At 40.5% G+C, this 16,230-nt stretch overlaps 1 protein-coding gene and 1 non-coding gene across 2 annotated transcripts in view; both read left to right on the forward strand.

Annotated features, from left to right (window-relative positions):
* The window catches only part of ARMC2 (armadillo repeat containing 2), a 153,062-nt gene extending 137,140 nt beyond the window's left edge, over positions 1–15,922 (forward strand). The window contains exons 14-18 of the mRNA XM_049771233.1: positions 1,105–1,227; positions 1,666–1,779; positions 5,463–5,595; positions 6,131–6,291; positions 15,724–15,922. Of these exons, the coding sequence (XP_049627190.1) occupies positions 1,105–1,227; positions 1,666–1,779; positions 5,463–5,595; positions 6,131–6,291; positions 15,724–15,881 (689 nt within the window). The 3' untranslated portion in view covers positions 15,882–15,922. The remainder of the gene's footprint in view (positions 1–1,104; positions 1,228–1,665; positions 1,780–5,462; positions 5,596–6,130; positions 6,292–15,723) is intronic.
* On the forward strand, positions 9,525–9,660 carry LOC126007932 (small nucleolar RNA SNORA51). The gene has a single exon (XR_007495401.1). It is a non-coding gene; the product is annotated as a small nucleolar RNA SNORA51 (small nucleolar RNA).
* Positions 15,923–16,230: the final 308 nt, after the last annotated feature.

The following is a 16,230-nucleotide window of genomic DNA, read 5'->3' on the forward strand; positions in this document are numbered from 1 at the left end:
CCGGGCCCAGCACATGGGCCTAGCTGCTCTCAGCAGATTCAAGTACTTTTGCAATGGTCAGCATAGCTGGCTCACTCTAGCCCTCTCTTTTCTTTCATTTTATGGGGCGGGGGGGGGGGGGGAAGGGAGTACATCTGGGATATACCTGGAAGAGCTCAGGGTTTGCTCCTTGTGATGTTTGGGAAAACATATAGATGCTGGGAATCAAACCCTGGTAGGTCATGTATAAGGCAAAGTGCCCTAACTGCTGTACTGTCTTACAACTCTTCTGTTTGCTTTTTGAATAGCAAAACATCTCTCTCTTCACTTTTTTTTTTTTTTTTTTTTTTGGTTTTTGAGTCACACCCGGCAGCGCTCAGGGGTTCTTCCTGGCTCTATGCTCAGAAATTGCCCCTGGCAGGCTCAGGGAACCATATGGGATGCCGGGATTCGAACCGCAGTCCTTCTGCATGCAAAGCAAATGCCTTACCTCCATGCTATCTCTCCGGCCCCCCCTCTCTTCACATTTTAATATAGGCAATCAGTATCAAGCTACTACTCCATCCTTTGCTTAGAAATCTCAGCTACATATCTAGTCTTTGTCTTTCTCTCTTTCTCTGTGTGTCTGTCTTTTTCTGTGTCTCTGTTTCTGTTTCTCTCCTCCCTCCCCCCATCCTTATGGCTTCATTTAACCTTAATTATTCTCTAAAAGCCCAAATACAGTCACAAAATCTCCAAATACAGTCACATTAAAGTAAAGACTCTGGGACTGAGCAGAGAGCGTGGGGATTGAGGTACTTGCATACAGACTAGTTTGATCTGCATTGAACTTCATTGATCTGATCAATATTTCATTTGATCCCCAGCACCACATAGTTCCCCAAGCACCTTCAAGAGTCACCTTAGCTAAGTGCTGAGCTGGAAGTAATCCCTGACCAGGAGTGCTTGTCCCAGCAAGAGGATTCCTGGGACAGAAAGTGGCAAACATCATGGGCTGGTGGTGTCCTGGCACTCACTTTGTCCAGGACAGTGGCTTGTCCCTGCCAGATTCTGGCCACAATTGGGGTGCCATTGTTTCTGTCTCTGCAGTGAATTTTTGAGCCCCCTCACTTCACTCTGTTCCAGAGAACAAGTCAATTGATGATTGTGAGGAGTTGGTGATCAATACGACAGCAACAATCAACAACTTATCTTACTACCAAGTGAAAAATTCCGTCATTGAAGACAAAAAGTTTTATGTCGCTGAATGTAAGGTTCAGGATTGAATTTGGGTAGAAGAAATAAGTGGATGCATGTTTATTTAAGGTTTTGACTTAATTCTAAACACTGGAGGCTTCTGTATTTTTGGCTCTTTGGTAAAATAACTGTCTAGTTTGATTATAAAAAATAAGAATACAGGTGGGGTAACTAGCCTTTTATTCCTTGACATGCTTGTCCCTTATAATGTTTATGTTATTATAAAAAATTTGTTGACACCTGGATCATAAATCACTCCTGGCAGTGCTCAGGGAACCATAGTGTGATGCCAGAGACAGAACCAGAGTTGCCTTGCCTGCAACTTCTGTACTATCTCTTTGGCTCACATTCAATTTTTAAAAATGTATCAGTATTTATAATTTTATTGATTTCTAAAGCTTTAAAATGAAAACTTAGTACTGATTTTTTCTCTTTGGTCACTAAATCCAGTGCTCTTAAAGCTTCTTGTGAGTAATAACATGGATGGAATCCTGGAAGCCTTGCGTGTCTTTGGAAATCTCTCCCAGGATCGTGACATCTGCAATTTCATTGTGCAGAAAAATGGTGAGTCAATGACACTTACATTCATAAACATGCACTTCCTGCCAATGAACAGCTGAGAAGCTTGGGAGTGTGGGTCAGTACAACGTGATCCTTGTTTCTGCTTTGGGATGAGTGGCGCTTTACATTCTGTTCCATTCAGACATAAGGCTGTCAGCTCAGGGTGCCAAGATGGATTAACACAGTGTCCTACTGTTGTGTTCCATCCCTCGTGAGTGGCCTTCCAAGTTGAGAGAGAGAGAGAGAGAGAGAGAGAGAGAGAGAGAGAGAGAGGGAGGGAGGGAGGGAGGAAGGAAGGAAGGAAGGAAGGGAGGGAGGGAGGGAGAGAGGGAGGGATAGAGGGAAGGAAGGAGGGAAGGAGGGAAGGAGGGAAGGAAACAAATCATCTATACTCCTCACTTCTGCCCATGGGAATGTACTCAGAACATTTTTTTCATGTGCTAAAATGTCCAGTACAGTGTATTTGTTACATCAATAAATAGAAACAACGTAAAGAGCCACCACCAGGAAAGAGGATAAATACATTATGGAATTTTCATGCAATAAAATGTTCTGCAGTATCTAAATGAACTAAAAGTCTAAAATGCTAAGATTCTTGCCTTTCATGAGGCTAATTTCATGCTATCCCCAAACTAGAACCCTGAATACCACCAGGCATGATCCCTTGAGCAAAGAGCTAGGAGTAAGCCCTGAGAACCTCCAGTTGCCCTTCCCTCAAAAATAAATGAACCAGAGGAGCATGGATCAGCCTTAGATACAAATGCAGAAGCAAGGATAGAAAGTATACTGAATAATGGGCCAGAGAGATAGCATGGAGGTAGGGTGTTTGCTTTGCATGCAGAAGAATAGTGGTTCGAATCCCGGCATCCCATATGGTCCTCCAAACCTGCCAGGAGCGATTTCTGAGCATAGGGCCAGGAGTAACCCCTGAGTGCTGCCAGGTGTGACCAAAAAACAAACAAACAAACAGAAAGTATACTGAATAATATCATGAATTCAAGATTTTAAATATGAAGTTCAGGTATTATTTGTTATATTGGTAATATGTGTAAGTGGTATTTGGAAAATATAAATTCTACCAAAATGCTGGCTTTAATGTGAAAAAATAGAGATATAAAACTGTATTGTAGTAGTTTTTTGGGTTGGTTTGTTTTTGGTTTGGAGCCTCACTCAGAAGTATTTTATTCTTGGCTCTTTACTTAGGATTTACTTCTGGCTGAGCTGGGGGACCATATGTGGCACCAGGATCAAACCTGGGGTAGCCACATGAAAAAGCAAGCACCTTGTCCATTATATACAAACCCCTGGATCTATAGTGTTTTTATTTTTTTTAATTAATAACTTTTACCTCTGTGGTTCCAGGGATTGAGCCCTGGTCCTACATGTTCAAAGTCTACACTTCAATCACTGACCACACTTCAGCTCTAGAGTATATTTTATTTGTTAAAAACTGGGAGCCTAGGGGCCGGAGAGATAGCATGGAGGTAAGGCGTTTGCCTTGCATGCAGAAGGACAGTGGTTCGAATCCCGGCATCCCATATGGTCCCCCGAGCCTGCCAGGAGTGATTTCTGAGCACAGAGCCAGGAGTAACTTCTGAGCACTGCCAGGTGTGACCCCAAAACAAAACAAAACAAAACAAAAACTGGGAGCCTACAGGTTATTCCAATCGTAGTTTTTTGTTTTTTGTTTTTTGTTTTTGTTTTTTTTATAGTTCCCAACTTTTCATTTGAGAATAATGCCTAAAAATATCTCATTATTCAGGCTCATGATAGAAAGTTGGCAATTTTTGGGGGTCACCTGGCAGTGCTCAAGGGTTACTCCTGACTCTGTGCTCAGAAATCACTCCTAGCAGGCTCACAGAACCATATGGGGTGGCAGGGACCAAACCCGGGTCAGACCTGGGTAGACCGCTTGCAAGGCAAATGCCCTGCCACTGTGCAATCGCTCCGGCCCCATGATAGGAAGTTTTGATATTACAGTCGGTGTGGGAGTTCTCTGTAACTACATTTCAGATTCCAGCAGCATATATATTCAGACCAATGGAACCTTTGCAATATTCAGGAGCTCATTTCAGGGAGTCCCTTCTTAGGTGTGCAGTTGAACAAAATGCAGACCTTGTTCATTCTCCCTCTACCCTTCGTCCAACACCTGCCAGAGGGAGCGGACAGCACTCACCCTTTCTTGGAATTCAGGGAAATTGTTCTTAGAGGGAGACCCCCTTTCCATTCCTGTTTCCAGATTCTTAGCAAACCTCTTTCAGGCTGCTGCCCTAAAAAACTTCAGTGCAGATCTTGATGGATCTTCCCCTTAGAGCTGGGGAGCTAAAGAATACTGGAGATGAAGAGATAGTTCTGCAATTTGTTTTGTTTTGCCTTTTGAAGGGGGTTGTCTGATTCACTCTTTGGGGTTAACTTCCAGTGGTGCTTGAGAGACCCTGAGGTAAAGGGATGGAATCTTGGCCTCATGCATGCAAAGAGGTGCTCCAATCTTTTGAGCTGCCTCATTGTTCCTCAGCAATCAGTTAAGACCCACTAGAGTTGTGACTCTGGAAGGTCGCAGAGCAACCCTAAATGTGGCCTACTAGTCCCTGGCAGTGAGGGCCCAAGCAACACCACACCTGCAAGCCCATACATTGAGTCACCTGGCCCATAAGTATTACCAGGAATAGCCATCTTTCCCCTGAGCACTGTTGGGAAACACCCCCAAACTCCCCAAGAAAAAGAATGAATATCACTAGTGGTTTAAAGCTCAAAAGGGCATTTGGGGGCCCAGGAGGTTTCAAAGGGCTAGAGTACATGCTTTGGTTTGCATAAGAGAGTCCCAGGGACCAGTACAGTCCTGCTTGCCTTATACACAGGTGACCCAAGTTCAATCCTAGATATTTGATATGGTCTTCTGTGCTCGCTTCGGCAGCACATATACTAAAATTGATATGGTCTTCTGAGTACTACCAAGAGTAATTTCTGAGTGCAGTCAGGTGTAAACACTGAGCATTGCCAGTTGTAATTTCCCAACACCACCAAAAATGACATAAAGGAGAGTCTCAGGTTAGATTCCCTATATCATACACATCGATCCCCAAGTATAACAGGGAATGGATCCCCAAATAACACACCTAAGTAACCCATGAACAGCAGCACCAGCTATGATGCAAGAACCAAAAGCAAACAAAATCAGAAAACAAAAAGCACTTAAGAACAAGCAGCTGAGAGAGATGAAAGCCCCCTATCCTGAACCTCCTGAGCTCAGGCTCTCTGGAGTGGGTGCCAATCCCCAATGCAATCAGCTAAAAAGTGCTCCCCATGGGCAGATGACCTGTGGGGAACAGAGTGGGTTCTGCATATGGTGACTTTTGGTGAGATCACTGTATTTTTAATATTGTTTGAAAAATGTTTAATCATTTTTAGCAATATAAAGTTGTTGGGTAATAAGAGCTGAGTAATTATTGGGAAAGTGTTAGGAACAAGGGATGAAGTGGGAATTCCTTTTGCTGATCATCCCCCCAACACCCACCCAACCAGCCAACCTCCCCTACTCCTCACCAAACAATCAACCTTCATCCCCCAACCACCAACAAATCAAGCCCCCCCTCACACACACACATACTTGCCCTCTGCCATTTGCAAAAGTGATTCAGCTGGGATGTCTGAGCTTTATTGGATGTAATCGTTTCTTGCTTTCCCAGTACACAAGTTTCTCATCACCCTGCTGGATGCCAAGCATCAGGATATTTGCTTTTCTGCCTGTGGAGTTCTCCTCAATCTCACTGTGGATAAGGACAGGCGAGTCATCCTGAAGGAAGAAGGTGGCATTAAAATGTAAGTGGCAGTGGGCCAGAGAGATAGCACAGTGGTAGGGTTTTTGCCTGGCATGCGGCCGACCCAGGAGAGACCCAAGTTTGATCCCCAGCATCCCATATGGTCCCCCAGCCTGCCAGGGACAATTTCTGAGCGCAGAGCCAGGAGTAATCCTTGAGCGCCACTGGCTATGGCCCCCAAACCAATCAATCAATAAAGTTTTGTTTTTGTTTTTTTTTTAAAGAAGTAAGTGACAGGCATCAAGTTCTGTTCTCTCTAGATTCAGGGACCCAATAACTAGACCCATGTTATTCCTCTGGAAGCAGAGGCCTCTTTTCATTTGTAGAGAAGAACTCTACAGAGGATTTAGGCTTCACCAGATACTTAAATAATTTGACAGTGAATTATTGCTGGTAGATGTGAAATTATTTTAATTGCTTAATTATGTATATAACTCCTGATGGACTAGAGAAGAAAATGGATGGTCATGTTAAAAGCATAAAGATTAAAGATGGGTTATGACCTAATGATTTTTCATTTCAATTTTTTTATTCAGGTTAGTGACTTGTTTGAGAGATTTTGGCCCCACCGATTGGCAGCTGGCCTGCTTGGTTTGCAAAACATTATGGAACTTCAGTGAAAATATCACCAATGCCTCCTCCTTTTTTGGAGACGAAGATACCAACACTCTTTTGGTCCTCCTATCATCATTTTTAGGTAAGATTCCCCAATATGGGTCTGTGAATGCTGTCAGAGGGAGATAAAAAATTTAAACATACCTGTAGATTTAAAAAATGGTGGAATGGTGGTTCTATGTGGGTCAGCACTATGGCTCCAAATCTTGGACCCCTCTGAGGATCGTTATGGCCACGCATTTCTCTCAGACCTTGTCTTCCCATTTCTAGAATGGGATCATTGCAACCATGGTTCTCTCCTGGGAGCATGAGGCTCAACGTAGCATGCACCCATAGGACATAATGGAAAGACCAAAAAGCAGGTCAGATGATTTTAATTTCATTGAATTTATTCTGTCCCCTTTCTGAGCTGCAGGTGCCATGTATCCTCTGCAGAGTTGTTAGGTGATTGATGAGTCGGAGTGCGGATTGAGTGCCCAAGTCAGTGTCTGACTCTGAGCAAGTCTTCAAAGCGTGGGGTGAATGTTCTGGGTATAAATTCTCAGAGTGTCAGACGGTGTTATTAGACAGAAATACAGAACCAAAGGTTTCTGAAGGAATCAGATTGGCTAGATTTGACATAAAATTTGCTCTTTTCAAGTTAATATAATTCTATGTGTAAAAGTAAGTGGAGGGAAAGAAGTATAGATTTTTATCTATTTGTTTTGTATATTTGTGGGTACTATATCTACAGTACTCAGAGACTACTCCTAATGCCAGGGTCATTCCTGTGGTGATGGGGAACCAGGTGGTGCTGGAGATTAAACATCACGTCATTGTGGACTCTGAGAGCTTTTATGTTTTCTTGGGTTGTTGGTAACAAATGTGTGTGCTCAGTTTGTCTGAATACTAATTCAGCTCTCAGTGAAAGCCCTGACAGTTCTCAGGATTTATTGCTGGCCCTACTCATGGATCACTCTAACAGGCTTGATTCAACCAAGGGTTGAATCCAGATTTGTGCATGTAAGGCAAGTGCCCTACTTTCTTCCTATCATTCTGGCTCCAAGTCCTAGTTTCTTAAACTGTAAGTTGTGACTCCATAGGAGATTGCATAACTGAATGTGGGGATTGCAGAATATATTAAAACTTGGTTTAAAACAAATTTTCTTTTGATTATTAGTAAATGAGTGTTATAACCGGGGTCACATTAAAATTTTTCTCAGACTAATAGGAGTCATGGTGGCAAAATTTAAGACACTTTGGTTCAAATCAGTGTCATCATGCTGTGACCAACATATTTAAAAAATGAAGTTACATCTAACAGCCTCCACACCTGACCCACACCTTATAAATAGGCCCACCCCACAGATCCTGACCTGCTGCTCCTCCATTCCAGGTGAGGCTTACCTCTGCTGTCATTATTGGGCCTAATCTGGAACAGGAAGCAGAGCCCCTCCTTTCTTGGCTAGGTCCCAGTAGCTTCCACACCTGGTCTGTGCCATATAAATGGACCCACACCAGAGCTTCAGAAGTGAGCAGCCACTTATACAACCACATGACAGATCTACTTAACAAATTACACACTACTCACAGTTATTCCTCCTGTCTTTATCCTGATGGGCAGAGAAGAAAGAGAGCAACCCTAATCTAATCCTTCAACATCTTCCAGGGGTTCTAACTACAGAGCCTTAACCCTAGCACAAGGAGAATGCTAGAAAACCAATGGGGAAAATATGTAGGAGCCCACCAAACTCAATGAACAAAACAATATTCCCAAAGACATAAATGAAACAAGTAAATCCTCAGTGTCTTTAGTGACACTGTGATGAGGAAGCTCAATGAGTTTAAAGAAATGATAGCACAGTCAACAAAGCACAAGGAAGTATAAATCTAAATAAAAAAACTACTGCATTCAGGGGCCAGAGTGATAGAACAGTGAGTAGAGCTTTTGCTTTGCACGCAGCCTATTTGGGACTGTCCTGGGTTCAATACCTGGCAATCCCATATGGTCTCCCAAGTCTGCCAGGAATGATTTCTGAGTGCAGAGCCAGGAATAATCCCTTAGTGTCGCCGGGTGTGGCCTTAAAACCAAACCAAACAAACAAATACAACTGAATTCAGAAATGATAGAAATTAAAAACATAGTAGGTGATTTTTTTAAATGTCAATAGAGTTCTGAATAGTAGAATAACAAAATGAGCAAGATTGAGGAACTCTTAAGAAGGAAGATAAGAAGGAAGAAACTAGGAAATAGTAGATGGTGAAGAGTAGTCTGAAAAAAAATGAACAGCATACCAGAGAACTACGTTATAAGCTCAGGAAGAACAATCTAAGAATCAGTGGAGTCTCTCAAAAACAGGAAGGCAAAATGTGATGAAGAAAAGAATAGTTTCAATAATAATTTCCCAGAGTTGAGGATTACAAATACAAGATCCAAGAGGCCTGAAGGGTCCCAGAGTAAATATACCTAACTAGGAAAACTCCAAGAAACATTGTATTCAAGTGAAAAAAATCTAAAGATAGATACAGAATAATGAAAACAGGAAGATAGAAAAAGAAACTTAAAAAGAAAGGAAAGCTATAAGATGTACAGCAGATCTATCAAATACAACTCTGCAAGGCAGAAAAGTATGGAGGAATATAATTTAAAAAATTCTCACCAAAATTACTGTGTCCAGCTAGATTATCATTTAAATTTGAAGAAATCATACACTATTTTATCTCTGAGAATCATTACACAAATGTTTTTCATTTTTCTCAAAACCCATAGATGAGTGAGACCATTCTGTGTTCATCTCTCTCCCTCTGACTTATTTCACTCAGCATAATAGATTCCAAATACATCCATGTATAGAAAAATTTCATGACTTCATCTCTTCTGATGGCTGCATAATATTCCATTGTGTGTATGTACCATAGGGGCATCTAGGCTGTTTCCAGAGTCTGGCTATTATAAACAACACTGCAATGAATATAGGTGTGAGAAAGGGATTTTTGTATTTTATTTTTGTGTTCCTAGAATATATCCCTAGGAGTGGTATAGCTGGATTGTATGGGAGCTCAGCATCCAGCTTTTGGAGAAATCTCCATATCGCTTTCCACAAAGGTTGGACCAGACAGCATTCCCACCAGCAGTGAATAAGAGTTCCTTTCTCTCCATATCCCCGCCAGCACTGCTTGTTCTCATTTTTCTGATGTGTGCCAATCTCTGTGGTGTGAGATGGTACCTCATAGTTGTTTTGCTTTGTATCTCCCTGATGATTAGTGATGTGGAGCATTTTTTCATGTGCTTTTTAGCCATTATATATATGTTAAAAAATCAAAAAGAAAAGATAAGGCCTCCCAATTCTTACCACAGGCTGTGTTCTTTACACTGACATACAGTCAGAAAGAGGAGGTACAGTAAATGCACCCCATATACATCTCAACCCAGGCCCTTTGCCTGGTCTGTATTGTGAATTGGGGGACAAAAAATCATACAGAACTTTATGGACAGGCAATAGCTTAGGTAATTTATAACCTTGTTATTAGTCTTGCAACAAATGTTAATAGCATCTCAAAATGACATCAGGACATGTGGCACTGAATATGGCAGTCACTCATGGTGCTTATGATTGCCCTATACTTGATTAAGAAGATATGTTTACTCCTAGCTTGCTAGAAATGTACAAAAAGGGATTTTATACACTTTCAATAGTGAATTATGTCCTATTTATATTGTTTAAAGTAATTAAAATCATAAATTGTATTTTTATTTATTTTCTGATAATTCCAATTACCATTTATTTAAGTTTTTTGGTACAAATAATATATAAAATAAATGTTGTTATATGTCTACCAAGGGGGGAGCATCTAGGGGGAAAGCTGGAAACTTGGGGACATTGGTGAAGGGAGGGGGACACTGATGGTGAGATTGATATTGGAACATTGTGTGCCTGAAACAACTCTATTATGAACAACTTTTAAAATTAAGAACTGAAGTTTCAAAGAAAATTTGAGAATCATTTCATGTAATAAAGATACACTCATACTATTGTGCAATATTTGTTTTATTTGATATTGGTATATAAACATGAAAGCATGTGCATATAAAATTTTAATTTAATACGCACTTTTCTGTTTGTTTTTTGAGAGCCACACCTGGGGATTAGGTGGTACTGAGAATTTAATATGTTTTTCTTAGATCATAGTAAAATAAAGTCTAAAAATCATAATCTAAATTTTTCTTTGATTGACTTCTATCTCTTTTTTGTACAAATTCAAAATGTTAATACCTAGTCTAATATAATACTTTAAAAACTGATTGCTGTATTGATTTCAAAGTTGGGACTGCTTTTTTTCTTTAAATTAAATCACCATGATTTAAATCACAGTTATGAAGTTTGTTCATTAGTTGAGTTTCAATCATACAAAGTTTCAGCAACACTGATCACCCCTTCACCAGATCACATTTCTTTTCACCAATGTCTCCAGCTTCCCTACTGCCAACCCCCTTTATCCCCTACCTGCCTCTATAACCCATACTTTCCTTCTCTCTTTTTTCGATCTTTTTTCCAGGTACTTTGACTTGCAATGCTCTTTTCTTTTTCCTAGCTATTGAGCCACTTTTTCATCTAGCCTAATTTAGAATGAATAGGGTCAGAGTATGGATTAACTGATTATAGGGTAAGCCTTAAGAAATGTAATGACCTTGACTTACTTTGAAAAACAAAAACAAAAACAAATCAGGGGTTAAGGTACTACTTCACATGCCACCAATCTCCATTCACCTCCCTGGTATCCCATATGGTCCTCCAAACCCTGCCGTGAGTAATTCCCAAGCACAGCCAGGATAAGCCCTGAGAACTAACAGGTGTACCCCAAGACCCCCCAAAATAAAATTTAAAAAAGCTTTTAAATTAAGCACCAAAATAGATATTTGCAACCACTAAATCCTCTAAGGTCCCAGACAGAGACAGTAGGCCCTGCAGAGTGACAATGGAAACTTCAGCAGCAAGAGAATTCCATTTCTCAGGGGAAGTTTGCTGATCCCTAAATCACAGAGCGAGCAGAAGATATAGCAATCTGAAGTCCCAGCAGCTCAGCTATTGCCTTTTATCTGAAGCAGTCGTTCAGGCAGGGCTTTGCAGGCCTCAGACCCCACTTCATTCTCCTCCTCTCCATGTTCAACTTAACCAGTACAAGGAAAGAGTCAGGTTTGCTTACAGGGGTCTCCATGGAGTGACTTGCTGAAGTGTTTGTGTCTGCCGGGCATATATCTCAGAGCCGCATAGCTGACCACTGGGTTGCGGTGAGTCTGGGAACCATGCCAGCAGAGATTCCAGACCCCTTATCTCATTCTGGGCAGGAACACATCGTCCAAGCACACACAGTGTACACAAATATTTTGCATATAGCATCTAGTAGTAACAGTAATGAAATAATTCACAGGAGGACTTTAATTGGCCCAGGGGAGAAATGTTCGTAAATCATGTCAGTGGCAATACTTGTGGTCATCTTAGGACTTAGTGGTTTCCACTTATGCCTGCCTCAGTCACTGGCCTAGGAAGTGGCAAAGTACATTTTCTTTTTTTCTTTCTTTCCTGCTTTCTTCTTTCTTCCTCCTTCCTTCCTTCCTTCCTTCCTTCCTTCCTTCCTTCCTTCCTTCCTTCCTTCCTTCCTTCCTTCCTTCCTTTCTTTTCTTTATTTTCTTTCTTTCTTCCTTTTTCCTTCTTTCTTTTTCTTTCTTTCTTCTTTCTTTCTTTCTTTCTTTCTTTCTTTCTTTCTTTCTTTTTTCTTTTTCTTTCTTCTTTCTTTCTCTTTCTTTCTTTTTCTTTCTTTCTTTTTTCTTTCTTTCTTTCTTCTTTTCTTTCTTTCTTTCTTTCTTTCTTTCTTCTTTCTTTTCTTTCTTCTTTCTTTCTTTCTTTCTTCTCTTTCTCTCTTTCTGTTCTTTCTTTCCTTCTCTTCTCCTTTCTCTCTTTCTGTTCTTTCTTTCCTTCTTTTCTTCCTCCTTTTGCCTCTTTCTTTTTCTTTCTCCTCTTTTCTCTCCTTTCTTTTCCCTCCTTTCTCCTTTTTCTTCTTTCTCTCTTTCTTTCCTTCTTTCTTTCTGAATTTAAATGCTTTTATTTTATTTTATTGAAACAATTGTGATCAACAGAATCCTTCATAGTTGAATTCAAGATATACAATGAATCAGGGCCCTTCCCACCGCCAGTGTCAACCTCCCTCCACCAATGGCCCCAGAGTGTATCTTATACTACCACCCTTTGCCCCTGACCTGCCAAGGCCCCCGTAAGTTTAGATGGTTACAGATTAGGTCTCTTGATTCTATTATTGTTGACTTTGACTTGGATATTTAGTTCTGTCCTTATTTATATCCCCTTCAGTGCAACCAAGACCACTTGGCCCCTGGCCCCCAGGCTTTCTTTGATCCTTTCTTCGATCCTTTCTTCTTAGTTTTATAGAAAATGTGGGAATATGTGGTAAAATAATCTGTGTCCCAAAGTTCTATGAAAAAGTCAGGCACCCTAATTTAAAAGATAAGAGATTTTTAAAAATTCAATTAACAAAGGTGTGTGTAGCAGGTTTTTTGTTTTGTTTGTTTTTGTTTTGTTTTGCATAAGCACAGCAAAAGATGAGTTAAGTAGAAAGGAAAAACCTTTGGCCTAAAAATAGGGAGACCTTACCCCTGAAACATCCTGGCATAAGACCAACTACAGGCTCCAGGCCTACTAAGTTGTCTAACCCCAAAGTCTTTTTCTGTGGTCCCAGTAAAAGTTCTTCACAATCATGGTTGTCACAGTCAGGTTTCTGTAGTTAGAGATCCTGTTTGTTTTTTTTTTTACACATTGTATGTCAAAGTCAAGGTGACAGGAAGCATCTTCTGGTCTCATCTCATTATTAGGTGGCAATCCAGGAAACCCTGCCATGAAAGCAAGTTGTTGCTGTTACCAAGTCATCAGGGTGTCATATAAACCCACTCTTGAGCAAGTCATTGCCAGGGCAGCATTAGGGTTGTTCCTGGTAGAAGACCTGATTTCCTGTGCTGGTACAGAAAACCATGCTAGTTCTATAGGATGGATCCACTGTTCAGTGTGAATGGCTAATGCCAATCTACTGTAGGCCTAAGCCTAGTCACTTGGACAAGTGTTCATAGTGTAAGACCCCCACTACAGTTAAAAATTTATGGTGTTTCCTATCTCTATTAGTAAGAACTTGTTTCTACACTAAGGTTTTTTCCCATTTTAATGTGCCTAATGGAAAAAAGGAACAATGCACTTGGTTACTTACTGGTGCATAGAGGGGTAAAAATAACAAGCCAAACAAACTCCAAATTTTCTGGTTCTATACATGAACTTGGAGGCACAGGAGAGTGACAAGAGTTACATTTTCTGACAGGCGAGGCAATCAACTTTTCTCAAAAATTTGACACATGGGGTTTGTGACTCTGTCGAAACAAGTGAAATTGTGATGGTAGATGGGTGCAGTCATATCATTAATCACCATTATTCCTCTTATTTGGGTTGAATATTCTTTTTCATTTGAGGAGGGTAGTGGAGGGATATCTCCTGGGTCTGTGCTTGTTGCTGCTCCTTTTGGTGCTCTTGAGGAAACCATGTGATGTTGAAATGGGAATCCAGGCCTCCAGCATGCCAAGGGTAGATCAGCCCCATGAGGTCTGTTATGGTGTTCACATAATCCAGTGCTTCTCAAATAATGGGTCGTGCCCCCCCCCCCCGGGGGGGCGTGAGGCTCCATAAAAGAGGGCATGTTTGACCTCAGCAAACACTGTCATAACATAAGTTATGCCCATGTTTATGTCTCTGTATGTCTCTGGAACTGAGAGTTGCTGTGTCCTGTTTCAATCCCTGCTTCGAAAAGCTATGCATTGCTAAATGTGCTCATTGTAGCCATTAATCCAGACATCACCTCTGATTTAAAAATCAGCTGAAACTATTTTATATATTTTTGTTTTGCAGGTTAAAGTTTTATTTTAATAATACAGTCACTTGGGGGGGGTGCAAAAAATGTCTTCTTCCTAGGGGAGCATGACAGAAAATAATTGAGAAGCACTAACATAATCAAGGTGTCCTTTGGCTGAAGAAGAACAATGAGGAAGTTTTAATTGTTGTATATTGCTAAATACGTATTTTTAATATATATTTTGTTTAAATGGTGTGTTTTAATATATTCTTCACATTGTCCATGTATATGTTGATTGAGATGCTAATCTTCCTTAGGATTCTCAGTCTTTTATTGTTTACTATTACTGGAGAGAGCCTGAAATAGAGGGCATATAACTGGGCTGCTCTGGAGTCACCATTTTCAGTAAAGTTTCAGTGTGTCCATTTCAGAGGTTTCTATTTTTTTGTTTTTTTTTGGCCACATCTGGTGATGCTCAGGAGTTTCTCCTGGCTAGAAGCTCAGAAATTGCTCCTGGCTTGGGGGACCAAATGGGACACGGAGGTGGGGGGGATCAAATTGCAGTCCATACTAAGCTAGCACGGGCAAGGCAGATGTATTACTGCTTGTGCCACTGCTCCAGCCCCAGTTTCTACTTTCTTTTTTTTGTTTTGTTTTGTTTTTTCTTTGTTTTTTGGGCCACACCCATTTGATGCTCAGGGGTTACTTCTGGCTAAGCACTCAGAAATTGCCCCTGGCTTGGGGGAACCATATGGGATGCCAGGGGATCAAACCATGGTCCTTCCTTGTCTAGCGTTTGCAAGGCAAACACCCTTACCTCTAGAGCCACCTCGCCGGCCCCAGTTTCTACTTTCTTAAATGATATCCTGGCTGTTTTTCTGTCAGCTGCTGAAATATATCACTTTTCTAATGTGCAAGATACTTAATGATTCATTTGTTCTAGGAATCTAATATAATTTTTAGAAGTCAAATATACATATGAACATAAAAGGATTAGTATAAATAAGGGCTCAAATCAATGTAGGAGTTTTTTCAAAGAATTATTTGTCACTATAAAGTAAAATACTTATTTTTAAATATTTATAGAGAACTGAAGAAAATAAAGAACTGTCATAAAAGAGACTTGAAGGGAGGGGTGATGAGTGCAAACTCAACTGTGCTCAGGGATCACTCCTAGTAGTGCTTGGAGGAACAATATGTGGTGTCAGGACCAAATCCTAGTTGACAATGTGTAAGGCAAATGCCCTACCCGCTGTACTATCTCTCAAGCCCATAAAAGAGTCTTTTAACCACATGTCCACTATGTCATGTTGGTTATCAGGATGACTTCGGATATATTTACAACATGCTATCAATGGGGCTGGAGAGAAAACATGGAGGTAAGGCATTTGCCTTGCATGTGGAAGGACGGCAATTCGATCCCAGCATCCCATATGGTCCCCCTAGTCTGCCAGAGTGATTTCTGAGCGTAGAGCCAGGAGTAACCTCTGAGCATTGCCAGGTGTGATCCAAAAACCAAAACCAAAAACACAAAACAAAACAAAAAACCCCAACATGCTATCAAAAATTAAAGTTTCTTCAATAGGATTGTTTCCAAATAGTGGTCATAATTTTAATTTTTTTTTTTTTACAGATGAAGAAATAGCATTGGATGGCACTTTTGACCAAGATCTAAAAACCTATCACAGACTCCATTGGGAAACAGAATTCAAACCTGTGGCACAGCAACTTCTACAGCGAATTCAGACTCATCACACCTTCTTGGAACCCCTGCCTGTTCCTTCTTTCTAACAGATGCAGAGCAGCCACACAGGAAGTCAGGTCTCCTTTATTCAAAAGTGGTAACAAAGGCGAAGTTTTGTTCAGTATTAACAAATATGGATAGTTTTTCAGGCATTGAATTCAGGTAGTAGTCTTAAGTATTTTAAAAGAAATGAATCTCTTCTTGTTTAGGTATGATGGAAAAAATGGAATAGACATATTGGACTTTCAATGAAAAATATAAAATGCAAACATATGCATAATTTTTCTATGGAAATGACTTCTTATTCTATTCTATATTAAATAATTGAACTCGTATTAAAATTTTGACTTAACCATTCTGAAATTTAAGTGCTTGACATAGCAGTTTAATGATCTG

The sequence above is a fragment of the Suncus etruscus genome, chromosome 4 (genome assembly GCF_024139225.1).
Source record: "Suncus etruscus isolate mSunEtr1 chromosome 4, mSunEtr1.pri.cur, whole genome shotgun sequence".
Lineage (NCBI taxonomy): Eukaryota > Metazoa > Chordata > Mammalia > Eulipotyphla > Soricidae > Suncus > Suncus etruscus.